This window comes from Melozone crissalis, unplaced genomic scaffold (assembly GCF_028551555.1).
Source record: "Melozone crissalis strain CALT ecotype California unplaced genomic scaffold, PUWL_Pcris_2 ptg000013l_1, whole genome shotgun sequence".
In the NCBI taxonomy this organism is placed as follows: domain Eukaryota; kingdom Metazoa; phylum Chordata; class Aves; order Passeriformes; family Passerellidae; genus Melozone; species Melozone crissalis.
Window position 1 is genome coordinate 45227872 of NW_026535791.1, and position 23056 is coordinate 45250927.

A 23056-nucleotide genomic window follows, 5' to 3' on the forward strand; every position below is an offset into this window, starting at 1 on the left:
GCAATCGTATGACAGATCCTTACATGGAGACAGAAGCAATGCACCTAAGTTGTTTTCCATGAGAATGGCATTTCAAATGATCTATTAAGTCAACTCTAAACCCACAGAAAACAATTACAATTTACTGCAGTACCTTGCTGGCACACAGAGATGCATTTAAACAGCATTCTAAGATTAAAAACACTGCTGTTATCACTGGTCATCTTCCAGAAAAGTGAAAACATGTTTATACTCTCTGGTAGTCAAGAGAATCAAGGAACACACTGTTACTGCTCAGAAAGGGGAAATAACACCTTTGCTCCATCTTTGCTATGCAGTACTGTAACACTTGATGGAACAAAGGTCTCACCTATGAGAATGTTCCCTGATTCCATCAGGGAAGAGCAAGTGTGTGCAAGCATGCAACTGAGACCCTGAGAAAGGCAGCTACACTACACACCACCTTCCTGTAAGGCCAAGAGCCTATGTCCTAAAAGCTGTCAAACAACAGTATATAAGATGGACCCAAAGGTTTGGAACTGTGAAGGGGGGTGTAGAAGCCCTTTCCTCATGCTGTTTCTTCCTTTCCTGCTGCAACACTGTTCCTAATCCCTTTCAGTTTACACATTTTGAAATCTGTAGCTTAAACCACAAATATGTACCCCAATGGGTTTTACAGCAAAGAACTAGACTGAAAAGATAATGAAAGCAGATGCTGTTGATGGAAGCAGCATACAAATAAAGGTCTGCCTTGGAGTCCTGTTCTCTCCAGAGTATTTGCTCTTGATCATTGCCTTTTCACAGGTACAAGTGCTACAGCATTGCAAAGAACAGTCAGAAATCAAACTTAGGAAGGGCAGAGTCTGTACTCTTGACAAAATCCTTACAGGGGAATGAGAGCAAAATAAGTAGATCCAAATTGAAGCTTTATGATATGGCACATATTCACATTTTACTTGCTTGAAAACCTTACTGGGAGTTATTCAAAACATAAGAACAAAGATGCCAAAAACAGAAGAGTGATAATTTTTCCCTAAGTGGATTTCTGCCCAACACATGAAACATCTAAGAAGCAACTCATCCAATCTTAATGTTTCAGTCACCACTGAAGTTCATTCATGATTGATAAAAACTGCCTGTATTTTTCTTTTGTTTCTCAAAATTATGGAGAACATTTTGTATTTCCTACAGCCTCTTCCACCCTTCTGACAAGAGAAGAATGATGTGTCCTACTGTGGTGTGTCATCCAAAGACCTCTCAGGACACAGGAAAGAAAACTGAAGAAAACAGACAGGCCGCAGAGAACAGGAAAAAAAAGATGTTAAAGAGAAAATATTTCTATTTCTTAAATCACAGCAGGTGCCTAACATTTGGTTGTTGAGAGAGCTAATTATCCCCCAAGAGCTTTTTCTACTTGTACGCTTTCACTATAGCCAGGCATTTTTCCTAGATGAGATCCACTTACTTAGGCACAATTGGGAGCCTTGGCTAACTTCTCATTATTAAATCACTTCCCAGAGCACCTACAGATACCCTAGGATCATGGTTTACCTTCACACTTGCAGATTTGCTTTGGTCCTGCAAACTGCTCAGAAATTATTTGTGCACATCCCGGGCAGTTTGTAGGGGGATAGAATATAAGAAAATAAAGATAGTTATAAAGTAATCTTACCCCTAAGGAATTGCAGCTGGGCCAATTAGCAAAGATTAGGAACAGGCCTGACTTTAACAGGCCACAGCTGTAACCAATGAGAAGAAGAGTGCTATAAAAGAGTGGGTGAGTTGGTTGAGGAGGAACTGGAGTCAGTTGACTATTTGTGGAGAAGAAAGTCGGTGCTCTGAGGAGCTGACCATGAGAAAACACCAAGAGGGTATGAAACTTTTGCAATAAGGAGACAGCAGTATGGAACCCCTGCAATAAGATGACAACAGCAGTTGGCATGTTTCTGGCAGTAAGACTGAGTACTTGATTTCCAGGGGTGATGCCTCCAGGATTATTTTTTCATTATCTCCTTCCCACCTTTTCTTTTTCTTTCCTCCTTTCTGTGGTTTTAAACAGATACCCACAGTAGAGGCTTCACACTTTCAGGCTGCCATGTGCATGCTGTACCATCAGCATCTGCTCCTCTGACACCTCCCAGGAAGCTTCAGCAACTCTTCTTCGACATCCTCAGCATCTCTGGAGGCCTTTGAAAAACTGCCCATTACTTTTTTCAGCATTGTTCTCCCAGACTTTGCCCTCCTTGGTTTTACCAGTGGGGAATTTCTAACAGCACGGCTTCTTTTCCTGACTCAAAGCAAACACGCATCTTTGTTCCCTTTCACTCCTGCCTGGGTTAAAAGGGAAAAATGATGATTTTTCATCAGGAAGCCCCAAACGGCACCATTTTCATGCTTACACCAGCCAGTTGCCACCAGCTGCATGGCTGCAGGCTTAATGCTGCTCTCTTCATAAGGGAAACATCTCCTGCTGCATAGCAAAACAGGCTGCAGGCCTCTCAAAGCTGCTGTGGTGGCAAAGAGATGAGTCACCTCAGGCTGCTGCCACACGCAGGAAACCAAGCTGACAGCTCAGCTGCACACAACTGCATTAAACGCACAAAAACAGAGATTTATACAAGGCAGCACCAAAGCTGGCTGCACACATCAGTGGGAGCAAAGTCACTCCTCCTCCAGGAGGGAGGCACTCCGTTCACCAGCCCAAGCACTGCAGGCTTTGCTGCTAATAGGATCATTTCCTTCTAAGACCTCCCCACGGCAGCAGCCCAGGAACACGCACAGCTAACTCAGGCTGAAAGGGAATTTTCCACCACCCACAAGCCTCTTTCTACCTTGCATAAATCTTCTCAAGCACAGGCCACAAAGAATCCACACCAGATCTGCAGATGACATGTAACAAGTAATTGGACACAATAAATCTCCAGCAACCAACTCCCATGTCAAGTTTCCTCTGCACCCTCACATTTCAAATAAGCACATGTTGACTTCACATCTCCTTCCAGGTGCCTTCATGTTGCTATAACAAAAACTAGGATGGGGGCTTAGCACACATCACTACAAGGCCATTAAGCTGAAAGATCATTCCCACTCTCTCTGTCAATTAAAGAGATATCAGATACACTGACAAGACATCCTTTTTCATCCAAGAAAATAAGCCTAAGCAATCCCTATATAATCACTCTTTTTCTCAGCAAACTTTCTGGAGCACAGATAAGATCAAAGGCTGCTTTCCCAGCCAACAAAGTTACTAACACCTCAAGGAAAAAGTGATGTTGCACAAAAGCCAGAGCTGTCTGATGGCTTCCCTAATCTGAGGATGGAGACACAACAGAGCAGCAGGGAGCCTTACCCCCAGTACAAACAGGGCAGCGTTTGCGCATGACTCAGAAAACAACATGCTTTTTTGGGAAGAATACATATTTTCAAGACATCTTCTTTGACAGAACAGTTCCCAAAATAAGAAAAAAAAGCACGTGTATTTTTAACTACAGAAAAACATCTTCATGGCACGCAATCAGACAGCACAGCAGTGACAATGCACTGCGTGCTGAAGTTAAAAGGGGATAGGCATTACCCTATAAAAGTTGTTTCGCAAGCAAGTGAATACTGAATCCATTTTCACAAGACAAATTTTCTTACTCCCAAGATGTCAAAAAACCCAGTTAGCTCAATTTTATTAGGAACATGAAGATAATAGACCCATGCAACACAATTGAATTTAATTTTTGTCTTAGCAGAGATAAGAGGCCAGACTGTAGGGAGCACTAGGGAAGGGAGTCCATTAGAAATCAGGAGCTCCATATGAGCAGATACAGTAAAACTGTTTCCTGTCTGCACTTTTGCTAAAGTCAACATACAGTATGGATTCTCTGATGTACAAAGAGTGTTTTTTTCTCCTATTTTCAGCAAAATTACTTCAACTCACTACCCCTTGAGTTTCCTTTGCAAAATGTGGCTAAAATGGGCCAAAGGATTCAAAAGCTGCTGAGGAGAGAAAACAAAGAGACACAGATGCACAAAGTAAGGATGTGAATTTGTTTTCTGAAGCTGTAACAGTAATAAGAAAGGAGAAAGAATAATCTGGGCCAGCAGTTCCAAAAATATGACATAAATATCATCTGCAGTTTGAAAGTGGTATGCAAATAACATCTGAACAACCAAATGATGTTTGTGCGTGCCACTGAGACTACATTTGTAAAAGCCTTGTGCAGAGTACAATCAAGCTGAAACAAACCACAAGCATTTAATTTATCATAACTGGCGTGGCAAGAGCCTCCTCCCTAACACAGCACACTCTGTCCTGCCTGCACTGCACCAATTTTAGGAGAGTCCTACTACAATCTGCCAAGGACCATCATGGTATACAAGTTTCCTCAAAAGATGTGCCAAAATTGCACCGTTGTTGCTTCAGCCATGTAAGGAAAAAAACAAACCCATGCTTCTAGAAAGAAAATATAGTTCAGGAATATATAACTGAATGGAGAAAATTCACATTTGAATTGAAGAAATGATAACCTGCATTCCAGTTCCAGCCTGAAAAGATGGGAACGCAGAGATGGGAGAGGATTATACACCTCTGCCTAGGTCAGTCCATAGTCCTGTTCAGAGCCCAGAACTCAATGCAGAGAAAGCTATCAGAAAAAAAATATTATTACTTAATATTTATGTAGCACTTTTCATCTGGCAATTTTTAAGCAAGCAATACATTAAGTAATTTACCAAGAAAAACATACATTGGCTCTCTGTGGGATCAGCAGCTTATACTTTCAGAGGAAAACAATTCTACTTTATTAAACTTTAAGGCCTGAATTTACTATACATTATTCACTGTTACATTTCAAATTGGCAGCAAGGTAATCCATCAGGTTATTAGCTCCAAAATGCATGTATCAGTGCATTTTGCTAAGTTTCCATATGAAGAAAACTACAGAAAAACTTGGAGCTGTTAACATCTTTTTATCATTGGTTAAGAACTAACAAGTTAGGGCACCGTAGTTGTTAAAAAAACCAACAAACCAACCTGAAAAATTATCCTACCTTCCAACTTTGCCACCCTGGATTATTCTCTTGCTAACAATGCCCAGTGAATGATTATTCTTCTTTATTTCAGGTCATCTGTTGAGATCTTTCTGAAATAATTTTCACCTACAACAGGGCTTCCTGTTTGTGGGTAGCAGCACATGTCAGCTTGGCACAGCTTTTCTTTTACACAAGCTTTTCTTTTCCTTGTGTTAATACAGAAAGCTATCAAAAACATACAGTGGCTGGATTTAAAAACAGATTCCATAGCACTGGCCATCATTAGCATTCCTAGCCAGCAACATTATGCTGATCTGAAAATAAATATTTTGGGACAATGATTTAAAAAATACAGTTCACATGCTCACTGTGACAGAGCAATTCCTGTATTTCAGATATTTGGTCTATCTCTCTTCTGGCAGCACACTGATTTTTATTGCTGGTGAACTCAGACAAAAGACTGCTCTTTATAAGACAACATACAAGCACGAGCAAATATGATGGCTGCATTCACTCAATTCAGTTCTTTTTTTTAATGCATAAAATGGGTACACAAATTTAGGCAACATTTAAACTTTTGGCAAATAGCTAATTTACCGCATCAGTAACATAAATGTAAGTAGTTTCTGACTTGGGACGCCGTGGCAGTGAATCACTGGAAAAATCAGGGATTCATCTTGTCTCCTTCTCTCTTTTAGCAGAAGGGAGATGAATTTTCAGAAGGGATAAACTTTCTGTTCTCTGAGGTACAGAACTGAGCAAGGCTGGATATAAGAAAAAGGTGGAACTTTAATCCAAGTAAGCAGCTCTTTAATATGACATCTTGCTTTTGTAACTTCTTTATTAATCTTAACTGTTAGAAGAAAAGACAAGTTAAATTGTGTGAGAGCATCTTGTGATTATTGTATGTGCTCCCACAAATACAACTGATACTTAAATTAATTTTCCTTAACAGTTTCCTTAAGAGTTTCATATTTCTTCTATGCTCCACTTGCAGCTGGTGTTCTCACATAACTTACATAGCCAGGAGTTAAATAATCTCTTGAAAATCAAAAGTAGAATTATGAGGCTCAATACACCAGTAGTAAATACAGGAAACACTTGACAAAAATACAGAGACAATTGGGATGTGGAACCAGTTCATTTTTGTACATCCCTAAAAGCTTCTGTCTAATTAGGTTCATTTTTTGACAAACAAGAATGGGATTAGATCAGCGTTATTGTAGCAGTCACATGACAGAACCTAGATGGTTATATTTGTCAAGCATTTAATTAATTTCTAATCTTGTACTGGCCTCTCATTTACAAAGCTCATGGGAGACTACATGACTTTCTCATGAGCAGGAATCATTATGTTTACCCTCATGTCAGGGTTAACCTACAGTGAAATTGTCACCTTTACAAATACGTAACATTTCAAAAATGGCATTCTGTCTGGGAGGAGAGGAAGATCATAGCCCATTTGTTCTTCCTCCTTTTTCCTGGAGGGAAGAGGGGAGAAGACAAATTCTGTATTTTAGATAACAGAGACATAATTCCTAACAGATTGCAATAATGTACTGAAAACATGGTCAGGAAACAACAACTGTAAGCCCCTAGTTGTTCATATGACAAATATTTCATTGAAAAATGGAGCAACATCAAAAAGCTAGAAAACAAATGGTCATTCTCAGCTCTGCCAGTGTTGCAGCTGGTATTCACACAGGATTAGATTAATCCATGAGACATTTTTTCAGATCTTATCCCAGGTGTCAGTTAAGCAAGAAATCAGGCTCACGATAACCGAAGAGTTTAAAATCGCCTTCAAATCGTGCATAGAGGCGTCTTATGTCTCTCTTGCTAATTCCTGAAAAATACCTCTCTACTTTTGTTCTGTTGTACACTGTTATGCCTGGGGGGATTGTGGGGTACGATACCAAGTGGTCTATGCCTGCTGCTTTCAAGATATACGGAGCATCGTCCTCCAGGGTCTCGTGGTGTCCGATCACACTGTATGTGATTTCACAGGGAGCACAAAGTTCCACGTATGTCACCCAGTGAATGATGTGGTCACCAAACTGAAGATCCAGCCATCGGTGATTGGGGTCCCCCAGGTAGCGCACAAAATCCTCAAACTGCAGCCCTTTGGTCTCTGTGCGGTTCTTCCTGTACTTACGGATGATGCCGGGAGCTATTTCATGCCGGTACCAAGGTTCAAACCGAGGGTTGTGCACAAACTTGTCCTTAAACGCAGAAATAAGTCTTTCAAATGGATCTCTAACAATAAAAAACTTGAAGTATAAATTCAGTCTAAACAGAGGAAGAAAAAAATTAAATAATTAAGGAAAGTGTTTAGCATAGCACTTACGAAATGTACATGAACTCTGACCACAGACACAGCAACAGGAATCTTAGAGCACTTGTATCAATATTGGAATCAATGGGACTAAATACAATTTCTGTCTTCTCACTAGCAGTTTTTACATACAGGACAAAGAAGAAATGGTTAATGGTAGTTTTCACATTTTATTCAAACTGGAGGAGTTTAGCTTATCTCAATCCATAATAAACAGGAGACAAAAGACACTGAGAGCTCCAGGTTAAAGATATTTGTAATGTCATGTGATCAAGCTCAAAAAACCAAAATACATAAGGACAGGGAGAAAAGTGCATTGGTGCAGCTGAATGTATATAGAAGGCTGCATTTTTCACTGGCAGGCAGTTAGAAAAATTGCTGCTTAAGTACAAAGAAGTTAAGAACAGTATTTTATTTTGATGTTTTGTCATGCTTTCAATAATGGCTGAGAGCACCACTGAAACATGAGACCACAGTTTTCAACAGAATTTAATGTACTACTGTGATACAGTAGTATGTGATATTCTGTAGTCAGATTATTTGTAGGAGGAATAAATTGAAAACAAAGTCTATTTCAATAAATAGCTAAAAAAAGAGATTGAGAGCCCAGTCCTCACTGAAATAAGGATGGATGGACTGGACATGGATAGACTCTTCAGCCTGTACGCCACTTGCATCATACTTCAGGTACTGCAGACTTACTCCTAGCCAGGCAGGGCTAGATAGAGGTCACCAAACTGAGTCAACAGATCCACACCATCCTGCTTTCCCTACCTAAAACTCTGGTAATTTCAGATCCAAACCAAATCCATGTTACACACCTCCAGCATAGCCTCCATGCTGAGCAGAACACAGCAACCCAAACAATAATGGACTCAACTTCATATATCCTAACTAGGGCTTACTCCCAGGTGAACAGCTCCATTCTGCAGGGCAGCTCACAGGGAGGGAAACAGATCCATGTTCTCAAGAATGCAGTGACCATAATTTCCTTTGCACAATACGAACACAATCAAGTGACCCCAATTCTCCAGGCACAGCTGTGATAAATGTCCTTGTGCCACTGCATGCAACAAAACCCCTTGGGCTGAGCTCTACTAACATGTGACACATGTATAAAGGACTGACTCGTCAGAATGGTGCAATGCACACAAACCCATGCAAGAACAGGCTTACAAGTGTCCACTGTTAACCTATGTCCTGTTCTCTCCATGTTGCCACCCCTTACAGGGATTATACATGGCATAGGCTCTCATAGACATGAGAGCAGACACAGTTAAAAAACTAGCCAAAGTAATGTAGAAGTTCTATTGCTGAGTATTTTTTGGCTCTGAAAATAACCAGAAGCACTTAAACAGGAAAACAAAGTGGTTCAGCTGAATGGAAAATAGTCTGGGGCTAAGAAGCACTAACAATTTAAATCTAACCAGCTCAGTCCCAGTAAGTCAGTCTGCTGCAATGACAATCTTACCTGTAGGCAGTAAGGTTTACCATATGAGACATCAGGATGGGCTATCCAACTAAACCTTCTGTTCTGAAGGTCAGCTATCTAACAACTAGGTAGGCATTGAATTACAGAAACCTTACGTGCCAGGGAGTTGGTTGGCTCACCTAACTATATCACAAATTACACTGGTGCTCTCCTTCCAAGGCAGTAGGAAGGCAGATACAGCAACATCTGTGAGGATAACAGAATAGTGCCATAATACAAGTGGTGGCACAGAAACCCGGCTGCCCTGAGTTTCAGACACAGACTTCAGGTGTACCCTTGATTGCTCATAACACCACTGACCTCAAACCCCTCCCACACTCACTGGCAGGGCCACTTACCGTTTTTTAATTTCAGAGTCACTGAAAGAGGACAAGCGTGGAAGGCCATTCTTCTCATGATCATGTACAATGTTTTCTGGGATCTCTTCTATGGAAGAAAATGCTCCTGGACAAATCAAAATGAGAGAGCAAGTGATTCATTCAAGGGGAAAAAACCAGTGAGTATGAGCAAGCATGTATGGCTGACAGTTTTATGTCTTTCTCTTTTCTTTATTTTTACCATTTAAAGTTACTATGTTTAAAACTGTTAAATTATGAGAGATTTTGACTGCAAAGCTGAAAACTGTTAAAATTCTTCAGGGTATGTGACATCAAGGTCCAAGACCAAACGGCCACAAAATTCTCAGAAAAGCATATTATGCACATTTAATCAGCAATTATGTCTAAGCCTGTAACTCCTCACATGTCAGTGTCCCCATTCTCTTTCCCTCTGCAGGCATATACAAATGGAGGAAGACTTTCAGGATTAACTCAGAAGGAACCAGTTTTTTTGGCTGAGCTTCAACCACCAACAGAAATAAATGCTATGAGCTGCTTTTGGAACTGCTTCAATGCAAAAGTACTTTGCTTTCAGGATCCACAAAGTTTTTTTTAACGAGTATGCTGTGCGGAAACAAAAATTCCAATCAGAGAATACTCCACAGATTAAAAGGCACTAAAATTAACAACATAAGTCTCCAGATACTCATTTCTGAAAGCACATGAGCTGACAAGAAAAATAACGTCACTTAACTCTGCTGCATTCATTTTAGTATCCTGATCCTGGAAGGTTTTATGACCTTGAGAAACATCTCATGTGGCCCCTTGGGCTTTAGGCACAAGCCTTCACATAACAGCATCGTTTCAGAATATCAACCTGCAACAAGCACAGGGTGCTACAAAACAAGCCTGTTAAGTGAAAGCCCCTACAGCCTTCTCATGTCCAGAACTCAAGTGAATAATACACACCACTCAGCTGCTCAGTTTTCCAATTTCTATTTTTTTTTCCTGGAGGGAGCAGGGTGAGGGGTGGGGACTAGAGTTGTATTGTACCAGTTTCAGGTTTTCAATTGTATTTTTTGGTACCATAGGTGAATCACATGTGGACAACAGATGTCAGATGAGACAGCCTCACAGAAACTGATACCTTGCATTCATTCAGAGAACATAGTACAAGCAGTAGCAGAGTTGGCTCCCCCACAGTGCCACAGCTGCATTTCCCCCTCCTGAACCTCCAAATACCACTTAGGTATTTGGGCATAAATTATTCCTCCTCAAGTATCAGCCCTGCCTTTTGAGAATACCCAAAGAGGAGAAAGTTAGGTCAACCACAGCAGTAGCCTTCATCAGCAGACACCAGTGCACTGGTGGCTTAAGGCAAAAGAGACCATGTTTATGTGGAAGCAATTTTCTATCATTATCCAACATCACAGAACTAGGAGACTCAAGGTGAAAAGTTCCCTGCTGTTAATATGTGAGTTATCCTCCACTCTGCATAGCCAATACATGGCTGCCAATTCTGAGGCATTCTTTGCATGTTATCTCTCAATGCTGCTAAGAGCAGGTACTTCCAATGCCCTCATACAATTCCATATTTAGTACTTTGAGTGTTGCTTTCATAGGTATTAAGAAACATGCATACACATAGGTATGCGTGTACCTCTGCAAGATTTTTAGCTCACATCCACAGATCAAGGATGAAATGAAAATTAAAGTTTTTAATGTTAGTAGTGTTTGCTAGAAAAGCTTTGCTGAGGGACACAGCCCACTTGCTATTTCTTCAAACACACTTGTCGCTTTAGTCCTTCTTTCACCATCTTTTACAACATATCTTTGGTGTCCCAACTATTGTGTTAAGCACCTCAGAATCTTTGTAACTCTTAAGATGGTTCACTGACAGAACACACACAAGACTTCAGCAAGACAGACCAAGAGGAGCTGCCAAGTTTTAACCAGCTTTCTTCATGGCTAAAATCTCTAGTTAAAAGTCACTGGCCTTTAGCCAGATATATTATTATTACTTAGCAATTATAATACCTTGTCACACACTTTCAAATTCTATAATTTAGTGCACCCCTTCAAAGATAAGAAACCTACCTACCACATGCATATGGGTACTCTGTCATGACTCAACTTTAGAGTCAAGTAATAACAATACTTATTTTTACAGAAAGAACAGATCTCATTTTAAGGGGATGTTTTGAAAGGACAAGAAACAACTGTGATAAATGAAAAGCTGAAATTAAGTATCAGCGTACAGAAATGCAGAAAGAATCCATTTCAGTTGCCCCAGTTAGAACAATTCCATTTCCTCCTCCTCCTCAAAGAAAGCCACACACCCACAGAAAAGCAGATACCATTTAAAACGATCAAGACTTTTTTCCACTGAGTGTTGCCCACTTTTGGCGTCTGACAAAACAGGATCTTGTGCTTGTCACACACAAATATTCGGTCCAAGACGAATTTGGAAACTGCAGTATGAGAGAGATCTCTCAATGCAGTGTCTCTGCAGACATTCCTGAGAAGCTCAAGTCTTTCCATATGAACCAGGGGTTGGCGGATCAGATTTCCTGAAAATGCTTTTCCAGTTGGCTTTATGAAATGCAGAGGAGAAAGAAAAAACAAAAGTTAAAGACTTTAGTTTTCAGATCAAATTATGAAGTAGAAAAATCCCCAAACTATGCACCCTAATGACTCCCAGATTAAAACATTGCTATGTATTAACTAAAGGAGTAGCCAACAGTTTGCTTCCTGTGCTAATGCTGTACTTTGGTTCAGCTCTTAAGACATTACATGGTAGTATATACAGCAGTAAGAGCTTTTCCACACAACACAGCCTTATCTGTGTGGATTAAACATGCCCTGATCAAATACTGTAACTCTCACGGAATTTCAACAACGTGTGATAAAAGCTTCTGAGAGGTTAGGACAGGAATTCCAACATAAATTATGCTTTAAGCTCTGAGAATATGGGGCTGGCCCATGGTGTGATTCCTGGGGATGTCCTGTGCAGGCTAAGAGTTGGACTCTATCATCCTTGTTGGTCCTTTCCAGCTCAGAATATTTTGTAACCCATCTGGCTGGGAACAAATTTAGGATAAAAATTCTGTGTTGTGTTGTTCTTTAGCACCTGTAGGTGTCCAGTGTTTCCATTTATCCAAGTTGAAATAAAATCAGGTAAATAAAAATGTGATCATTGAGCATCAGTGTGACACATAAAAGAAGTATCAGGATACCTCTCCCCAAAAATGGATGAGCTGTTTCACACGTCTCATTTTTCTGAGCCTAAGAAAGGAACCACAACCACCTTTTGCCTCACAACTAGTGGAGTGTGAGGAAAAAGAATCTTCTCTAGTTAAGGGGTGATAGGAAAGTTTAAATTTCTACTGACAATTTTTCACCTTTCCACCAACTGAATGGCAGTCCCTAATATCAATACAGACATGGGGATGAACTGATTGAGACCAACCCTGCCACAGACTTGGGGATACTATGAGTGAAAAATTGCATATGTGCTGGCAGTGTGTGCTTGCAGCCCAGAAAGCCAACTGCACCCTGGACTGCATTAAAAAAGGCACAGTGGCCAGCAGGTCAAAGGAGGTGATTCTCCCCCTGTACTGTGGTCTGCTGCCACCTGGAGTGCTGCACACAGCCCTGCTTTTCCCAGCACAGGAAAGACAGGGACCTGTTAAGGGAAGGCCCAGAGGAGGCCATGAAGATGGTCCAAGATGGAGCACCTCTCCTATGAAGACAGGCTGAGACAGCTGTGGCTGTTCAGCCTGGAGAAGAAAAGGCTCCAGGAAAACCTCACTGCAGCCTTTCAATGCTCATAAGGGGTTTGTAAAAAAGTCAGACTTTTTACCAGGGCCTGCAGTGACAAGACGGGGTAATGGTTTTCAACTGAAAAAAAACAGGTTTAGACATTAGGAAGGAATTTTTTCCTATGACTGTAGTCAGGCACTGGAACATGTTACCCAGAGAAGCTGTGGATGGAGCACCCCAGAAATGCTCAAGGCCAGGCTGGATGGAGCTCTGAGCAACCTGGGCTAATCAAAGGTGTCCCTGTCCATGGCAGAGGGCTTGGAACTAGACGATCTTCAACAGTCCCTTCCAACTCAAACCATTCTGTGATTCTATGATTTTAGATGCAGTGTCCAAGCCAGAGATGAAAAAGGAATTATTTTACTTTTTGTCTCAACCTTTCTTAAGGGGGGGGGGGGGGGAGGGAAATCTGCTTTTTCTGTTTGTTACTCTTCTCCAATACCCCCTGCTCAAAATGTAATCTGAACAGTCTGTCAGATTATTTTATCTGTCCAAACAACTCTTTCTGCATGTAATCAAAATTAATGTTGTTACTCTACATTTCATGCTGTCAGGAAGTCAAGAGAGAATTGTTTTATATCCAGAAACCTTATTATCCTCTTCCACACTAGCAAAGAAAGCTAATAAAACTCTCTCTATATATCTACCTTCCACTGAACAAAGTGTTTTTCCCAAGTATTTTGAAGATCACCTAAATTTTGTGCTTTTGAAAAATGAAACCAAAAAGAGTCACACTTATACAGCTAACCTACCTTCCATGCTGCATCACAAAAATACTTTAAACACAAGATGACTTATGTACTAATGCAAAAATAAAGAAAAAAATTTGATTTATCGCACTCTGCAACTGGTCTAAAAATTTACATTTGGATAAAGGATTTTCAGAGTTTCATTGTCAATTTGCTGAAAGCACAGAACTATGCATCTAAAAGATCAACTGGTATTGACTACTATTGTGTTCATGTTCTACTCTGGAAAAATGCTGAAATGTGAAACACAAAAGAGCACAAAATATGAAGAAGAAATTGACAGTGATAAAAAGAAGCAGAGAGATTGGGCAGAAATCGAAGAGAATAGAGCAGACACAGGCTTGCCCTCAACAAGCACAAACCTGATCGCTATGGCAAGACAGAACACAAGTAATCCAAAACTGGGCCATTACATTAAAAAGGCTAACAAATATGACTGTCCTGACTTGATAAAGGAGTGCTGTAACAATTTTCTCCGAGAAATGGAAACACATTAAGTTGAATCATTCAGATAAACAAGACAGCAGATTACCGTAACAAACCAGCTTTGTGAAGTTAAAATGAATTCTGTCGCCTCTATCTAAATAGAACAGCCTGAATAAATAATTCCTGTCTAGCAATTCATCTTAACAACAGGAAGCCCTTCTTTAATCTCTTCTTTTCTTCTACTCTTTAATACACATAACCTTTATCTCAAGAGTATGCACCTGGAATTCTTCAGGCCAATGTTTTTCCTCTGGCACATGTACCTCCTCCACTTTTGTCACAGCTGTCAGAATCAATGGCTCTTGCTTGGCACTATAGCCTGAAGAAGGGAGAGAGATAACAGCATTACAGAAGGTGAGGGAAAAGCAACTATTTCTGCTTTACAACTAAAACACATCAACTTTACTTTCTGTATTAACCTTACAAAACACTAGGGTTTGTTTCCACATGGAAAGGTACTAGACAAGACAGACACAGACGATGAATATTTTAAAGGATGTACTCTGGGAATTTTGGACGCAACTTCATTTGAGTTTTATCAAAGAAACATACCCATTATATTTTACTTGGGTTTTTTGGTTGTTGTCTTTGCTTTTTTCTATAAAGTGTGTAGAGATATCAAAGTCTTGACTCCAAATACCTCAACTGATAGATAATTTGGTATAACTATATGGACTTGTGCATTGGAGATTTTTATTTTTCAATGAACTGGACAAAGCACATCCAAACAAAAAACTTAAATCTATCAGGTTCCTCTCTCCCCTTATACTAGTAAAAATGTTTCTTCTTTTGTAGACTATTAAACTTACAAGAAGGAAAGTGTCATTATGGACACCCTTTTATTTTTGTGGTACTCTAAGTAAGCACCTAAAATCAAAAATAAAGATCCCCTCTTCCTTTTTTACTGGACCAATAGCCTTCTTTAGAGATTCTCCCAACAGCAAACTCAGCTGATACTCTTTTTCTTTTTTAGTGCTTTTACGACAGTTAATAGTTTGAGACCAAATTAAAGCAAGAAAAGGAAGAACCCTTTTCATCTTTTGCATTTAGTATGGTACAAAAAAACCACAAAATATCACAGGGTTTTAGCTTTAGTCTATACAGTGCAGAAAAACCAAAAATAATTTGAAGCAACTTTCCCTAACTACAAAGCAAAAAGAACATGTTTTCTCCCTGAAAATTTATTTCCATCCATACTGGATTACTTTTCCCTTCATATAGATTCTTCTATGAATAATGTTTCCTCATCTGCATCCACAGGGGCTTACTGTTTCATGGTTGAGAAAATGTGAGCACTGCCTATGCCCTTTTCTTCAGGGAGTACTCTACTCTGCCTACACAGGATTTTAACAAAGGGCACGCATGGAAAAGCAAGTTAAAACTGAAAGCAATGGAAGCATTCAAGCATTCAGAAACTGTAACTGTTGCTGTGCACAGACTTGCTTCATGGTGTTCTGTAAAATACAAGTAATCTGATTCAGTGAAAGAGCAGCTAAACTATTTTTTCACTATCATTGTGCAAAAGCATGCCTGTAGATGCTACTAGGAATGATGGCCAGAAATTTGCTCCTTAAGAAGTTCCTACTGCTCATGCACCCAAGACATCAGTAAAAGGCTTAAACAAAAGAACATTGATTCATTGAGCATCTGCTGGTTTTATTCCATCTGCTGGGAAGACACATCCAAATAAGAAAAATTTCTGACAAGTTATATTTTATTAAGCCTAGAAGAGCTTCTCCAGGATTTGCCATCCTGTTTGGACTTCCTCCAAAATTCTGTTGGTACAGTCAAAGCATTTCCCTTAATCAGTTTTATTACAAACACTCCAACAGATATATACACTTAACTATAGTCATGCCTTTGCAGGACAAGCTTAAGAATTTATATATCATCTGCTCAGAGAACTACTCAAAAGTAGTGGAAGATTCAGCATAGAAAAAAAAAAAGAAAAACCTTGGCAAGCCAAGATAATAAAAAGCAAATAAATGCAAAGGCTATGCTCTAGCAGATAGGCTTTTTAAAGTACATTTTAATTTTCCTGACAAATTCTGATGGAAAGAAACACCCAAAGAATACCTGAACTGGGAAACAAGATTTGGCATGGAGTGAAATACTGGAAGATATAACTACTAACATAAGACTAGCTGATTTGCAGATGTACCAGGACAGAACAGATGGGTCCAAGGAAAGCTAAGTTAGTCTACATTTCTCCTTTGTAAGGCTTGCTGAATAAATCTTCACATAGATGCATATTATTTATAAAGGTACACCTAATGTACTTATCCCTTATCCAGTTATTGAAAAACACGGCACAAGTGTCAATGCTTCAAAATTACATATTTTTCGCATGCCTTAGGAAGATGCAGAAACAGATCCCTTAAGACCCCAAGTCATATCATCACCTTCACCCAAAGCTCTCTGTAGGGTGGCTTTGTAAGAGCAGCTCCCCACCAGACACAAAAGTAACATGCTGTGTGGTGTCATCAAATGGCTTAAATTCCTCATCATCTTAATAACATCTCCGCTACTTAAGCTGAGCAAAAGCCTATAAGCTGTTTACAAGTCAAATAGCAGGGGATAAAACTGAATGCAAGAAGCAGGCCAGAGGTGGCTAGGCAAAGTGCATTGCAAATGAAATAAAACTTTCCACAAGTTTTACATAATGCCTCAGCCACAAGACAAGCAGTGACAAAAAGACAAACTAGTATCATGTGAAATGAACTCTTCAGTGCCCTCTGAGCCTCTTCTCACTTTAAACAGGTAACAGTGCTCTGTTGTTTTTGCACATAAGTTCTACCCCTAGTAGATCATGATACTGAAACTAAATGTAATTGAAAAAGCAGACCTGCCAAGACAGTACTGCCAAACACGATCCCTTCTGTTCTCAACCACCAAAAAAATCTCCTGTGATGTTAGATTTGCAGACTTCTAGCAACAAATGGAACTGAATATCAGCACTGTCACTTCCAGACATTTAGTTGTTCTGTTCTCAGTCCTACTGAAGAAGTGATAACACGCCAAGAGCTACTTTCATAAAAAAGAATATTTTTGTGAAGCACTATTCAATTTTCTGTTTCACATCAAACATTAAAGCTAAACTTACCATCTGGGTCTTTAAAAGTCAATGTGATAAACTTGCTAGCAACCATGAACATGAATATCACCCAAAAGCAAGCAGCTAGCAGCAGCCACTGGTGGTGCATGTTGTCAGCATGCATGTGAGCCATATAAAGTTGGCACTTCCTGTTTGAAAGAGAAAAGATTGACACATTAATTATTTTTGTTAGTTTAGAAAAAGTACTTTCCATAACCAAAAATAAAACTTTAATATGTATGTGTGTCATTAAACATAGCAGTAGATTCCACGTTTAACTTTTTGTCCATCCAGCTGTATTTTTAAGCAACATTAAGGCTGAGACAATGTAACCACTGGCTGCTACCAAAGGGAGGCTTCACTCCTTCACCCTTGTTCACATTCCCCCCTTCTGCTTGTGCTGGGAATTGCACTGTGTCTGACTGCTTGGGGAGATAGATCAAAACCCCCATTTTTTAAAAGAAGAGTTTATTTTTTGATTCAGCTTAGCAAGACAGCCCATTGTAGGAGAGGAGGGGAGACTGAAGAAAGCTGTGCTCTCAGTGGTAGATGTACCATTAACACTATACTTGGTTATCCCAAGCCAGCTTATGACATATAACATGGACTCTTCCCCTGCCCAGCCCACAGAAATTACAGGCTGGAAGCTACCAAGCTGGAACACTAAGCTGAAGCTGACCAAATATTTTTCAGTTTCCTTGCAGCACTGCCTACTACATGTAGCTGTATCCCTGCAGGTAAGCCTCAAAGACAGAACCTCCTCAGGAGTGCAGGAAGGGTTACCCAAACAACTGAGACAGCAGTTTTAATGTGCAAAGAAACCACCCACAGGAACTGACTGAATACACACAGTTCTATCCTGATTTTTGAAACTGCTATCCTAATAAATTTTTTTCTATGACTGTAAGATTAAATATAAGGAAACCAATGATAAAAGAGATTGAAGTGCCCAGCCACTAAGAGAAATGGAAAATTTTAGGCTGTATCTTTAGCTGAATTTCCAGCTTCTGATGGGCAATACACATGGGGGTGGACACCAGGTATCTGTGAAAGCTCCACTGCAAATAAAAAAATAACCCACATCCAAAACCTACAAAAGTTTAGCACTATTATCTCTACTGTTGCTGGAGAGATAAGACACCTGAGGGGCTGAACTCAGGTGCTGAAAACAGTGAATGCTTCCTTTTGAGAACACATGGAACACAACATCCAAGCATTTAACCAAAGAGGATCTAATACAAAAATCTCATACAATGACATCCTCACAACAATCCTGTAACTAGCAATAGGACCAAACTCAGTCCTAAAGTAGCCACATGCAACTTCAATGAGAGTCACGTCTGCATGGTTTGTGATCACAATTTCTATACTGGCATTTAAGTGAATTGCCAAGGAATACAAGAAATGCCCTCATTGCCAGTTATGATGCAAAAAAATGTTAGTTAACATTTCTAAGGAAGTGTTTATTAAGTTTCTCAGTCATATACCAGTATTCCACTTTCTTCATTCCCATAAAATTTCAATACCAGAAGTAAGCCTGGTTTTGATGTTGTTTCAGCATGTCCACCTGCAACATCACTACTACTGCTACAGGTGCCAATGCTTTTCCAACTAGCTTTTGCCTTCCAGCAATGCAAATGTTTCCAGGAAGAATTCTCTCTAAAGCTGACAGCAGTGAACGATCTTCAGGATATGCTGAAAACCTGTGCAGGCAGTCAAGCAGTTCAAAACAGACTTGGGACCCAAGTGATGTATGCAAAGTGGATAAGAGGATGAAAAGAACTGAATATCTCCAGTTAAAGGGAAAAAAAAATTAGCTAGGATGGCAGTGTTGAGGCCTATTTTTATCTCCTCATTTTTCAGTTTGGTTTCTGAAAGTTTCTTTCTTTCCCCCCTCTTCTTTCATGAATCCATTTTTAAGTACTTTTAAAAACACCATACCTAGATATCAACTGTATTTTGGACAACTACAGGTGCTGTGACCTCCATCAAGACAATGTTTGTCATCTCCTGCTTTTTGCTGCAATTCCCTGGCTGACAACTGATCATGCAACATCCCAAACATGTTTATTCTTCATGATCTGGAAAGCTGTTGACCAGGAAATACAACTATCATAGGAATTCCATCAGACTGGCCTCTTTTCAGCTAAGTAGTTCAAAAGTTATTCTCACCCTATCACTGCACTAGTGGAAGCCTGCCCTAAGATTCATGCTGAAAACCACCAGGTCTCAAAGGCCCTCATTTTTCAGTCTGCCATGAAATGCACCATCTTCCACTTAAGCACTGAGATTTGTTACCTTTACTCTCAGACACTGCATTCATTTCCAGCTGTCACAGAAGACAAAAATTCAGATCTGATATCAAGACACAGAACTGTAGCAATGACATTTGTTACTTTTTAGGTAGCTCTGCTAAAACCATAAGAACTGTTCAACATCCAAAACGCTGAATGCAGCAGACTGACAGAAGCTTGCAGAGAACACTCTGCAGGAGGAAAATCTCTAACAATCAGCTATGGGCTTTTCAGAGGTATAATGAAAAGTCTGGGCCAAACCTCTCTGCCCAGCTCAGTATATTTGTCCTACATAAAGCAGGGTAGAAAGGCCTCCAACATTCATAGCCTCCCTGCTAGTCTGCCCACTTCCACAACAGTGATGGATGCACACCATTCAGTAAGGACTATTGATCTATATTCTCTTATGTAATTCATGTATTGGATTTCTAAGAAATTGTGTTAAATCACATGGGAAATGCAGGTGCTGTGTGCTCTGACGTGAATGCAGTCAGTGGAGAGAGGACCCTGCTGCCAGGTCCTGTGCTGTAGGGGCAGGAGAGCATTTCAGCCAGTCACCTACAAGCAGTACAATTCCCACCTTAAGGACAGGCTTAGAGCAGGAAGGGGTCAGAGCTGCAGCCCCATCCATAAGAAGCACCACTTTTACCCTTCAAGATGTGGAAGCTGAGAGGAAAACATTAAGCAGTTTTGTACACTCTTCTTTTTTTAATGTGCACATGAAATCTGCAAAAATACTCAAGAATGTAAGAGTCTTGTCAGAGGATCTGTCATAATGTAATTATGATATTACTACACTGTTACTTCCAGCCTCCTAAAGTACATCTGCATCAGCAGCTCATCACTGATCTCAAGAAGAACGATTCAAAATTACAGACAGGAGTACCTCAACCATTATGCTCAAAGGCAATGATCAGTACTTTTAAAAAAAATAATGTGTTTATGTTGTTTCTCTGTCTCTACCTTAATATTTTTATTGTTTTCACATAGGGCAATTGCATTTTCTGTTTTATCTCTAACCTTGCTGCTTTTCTGTTGCCTCTCCTGCACTTATTTTCTAGTAAATACATGTACTAGCTTCTCATTTTTCTCTTTAAAAGGCTCCTTCAGCTTCCAAAACAGCCTTCTATTTCTGGCTGTCTAAAACACAGTTTTACTTTACAAGCAGACAAAAGCAAGAAACATGTTGAAGGTTTAGTCCATTTTCTCACAATGAAATACACAGCTCTCTGGTTAGTTTTTCCCTCTTACTGCAATTTACACTTTTTAGAAGCACGAGATCTCAAAACTCCTGTCCCCACCCATTCCTCTGTCCTTCCCTCTCAGGGCTACCACAAAGGCAAACTGTCACAGATTAGCCAGATGAAGGGTTTTGCATGAGAAAAAAGGGGATCACCAACACACACAGCCCAACACACAACACAAACATGAACCAAAGATCGAGACACAGCGTTGCAGGCTTGACCCGAGGCCCACAAGTAACCTGCTCCCTCGAATAAACACTCATTCTTTGCAGAAGACTGCTGTCTTCAAGTGAACGATGGGACAAAGGGTGAACGATGTAAGCAGCATTAAAACTCAGTGCACAGCCTCTGGCTCTGCAGTTTGTGCTGCCTGCACAGGAGCTCCTTGGCAGGACAGTCCCTGCCCGCATCCTCGATGGCAGTGACACGCCAGGAGTCACTCACACTCCCAAGTGCTTGCCCATCAGCACATGATGACTCACATCACTGGAAATGGAACTGGTAAGCAAGGCCAAGCAACAGCTAACTGGGACAACCTACTTAATTTTCATCAATGCTTCCTTTGTGTTATTTTACAGGTAAGAAAACCTGGCCAATTTGTTCTACTTAAAAAAAAAATCAGACTAACATATATCACAGACGCTCCTTTGGCAGGTTGCGTGGCGCTACTTAACGTTCTAACATACATCGTAACAGGCTGGTTGTTTCCTAGAGCTCGCCTCCTCCCGAGGGCACTAGCAGGCCTGCGTGTCGGCTCCTCCAGCTCCCGCTGGGGCCCGGGGGGTCCGTGCGCACGCAGTTCACCTGCCAGCGGGATGTGCACCCGGAGCAGGGCAGCAGCGGCGCCGGCACCGCTGCGTGACCCGCCCGGGCCCGGGGCAGGCCCGGCGTGCGCCCGTCCCGCGGCCCCGGGCCGGGCCGGACCCTGCCTGCCCTCCGTGCCCGGCCTGACAGACAGCAGCTCCGCTCCAGCGGGCAGCCCACGCCCGTTAGTGCTGGGAACGGCAGCGTGCAGGCTTCAGGGGTGCTCCATTCATTCCGTAAGAACAGAGCGGTCCCCGCCAAGAACAGGGCACAGGGCCGTGCTCTGACCGGCAGGGGACGAGCCGAGGCAGTGCCCAGCCCCAGTCCCAGCCCGGCTCCGGGCGCAGGGACCTGGGATGAACCGACATAAACTTTTCTCATTCTGGAGGGAAGCTGGGCGGGCTTCCCCTCACCCGGCAGAGACGGACAACACATGCCCGCAGCGCCCGCTGGCATCCCCGCCCGACCCGGGGTGCCGGAGGAGCCCCTGCCCTGGGCTGGCGGCCGCCAGGCCTCCCCCCGCGGCCCTGCGCGGCCCCTCCCCGCTTACCGGCCCTCCAGCGCCGCTGCCCGCAGCCCCGGGCTCCCGCCTCACTCGGCGGCACGGCCGGCCCGCTCGGGCGGCCCCGGCTGCCGGCGCATCCCCCCCGGCCGGCTGCGGGCGGCGGCGGCGCCTCCCCGGCCCCGCTCAGCCCCTGCCGCCGCCGCCGCCCGGCCCTGCCGCCGCCGCCTCCATCTCCTCCGGGGCCGCGGGCAGGCCCCAGCCCCGCCACCGGGAAGGGGAGGAAGGTGAAGGCCGCCGCGGGGACAGCCCGGTTCGGCTGCGGGAAGACGCAGCGCCGCACCCGGCCGCCCGAAGGCGGGAGGGAGGGAGGAACAGAGGGCGGGCTGGGCAGCTCTGCCCTCTCCTCCCCGCCCCGCCCCTTCCCTCCTTCCCCTCGAGCGGGGCTTTCTGGCCGGAGTCGGGAATATGCGCTTGTGTACGTGTGTTTGGGTTGTTACGTTTGGGTGTTTTAACTGTTAAAATATCTTCGTAGGTCACTAACGCTCGTGTTTAAGAAAAATATATGCATCTGGAAATTACAGAATCATTTATATTGGAAAAGACCTCTAGGATCTTTGAGTCCAACCGCTCCCCCAGCGCTGCCAAGGGCACCACTAAGCCGTGTCCCCGGGGGTCACATCCGTGTGATTTTTGAACGCTTCAGGAAGGTGATTCCACCGTTGCCCTTGGCAGCCTGTGCCAATGTTTGACAACCTTTCCATGAAGAAATTTTCCCAAAAACCTGACCTAGATCTCCTCTGGTGCAACTTGAGGCTGTTTCCTCTGATCCCATCACTTGCTACCTGGGACATGAAATCGGTCCTCGCCTGGCTACAACCTTCTGTTAGGGAGTTGAAGATCGATAGGATCCCTTTCC

General features: G+C 42.0%; 1 protein-coding gene across 1 annotated transcript; it reads right to left on the minus strand.

Moving 5' to 3' along the window:
* Positions 1-3683: 3683 nt before the first annotated feature.
* On the minus strand, positions 3684-22267 carry CHST10 (carbohydrate sulfotransferase 10). Its single transcript, XM_054272040.1, has 6 exons — positions 22186-22267; positions 17303-17442; positions 14421-14518; positions 11500-11734; positions 9164-9269; positions 3684-7287 (listed from the first exon to the last, which is right to left on the minus strand). The coding sequence occupies exons 2-6, from the start codon at positions 17424-17426 to the stop codon at positions 6750-6752; spliced, it is 1101 nt and encodes a 366-aa protein (XP_054128015.1). The 5' UTR covers positions 17427-17442; positions 22186-22267; the 3' UTR covers positions 3684-6749.
* Between the last annotated feature and the right edge of the window lie 789 nt (positions 22268-23056).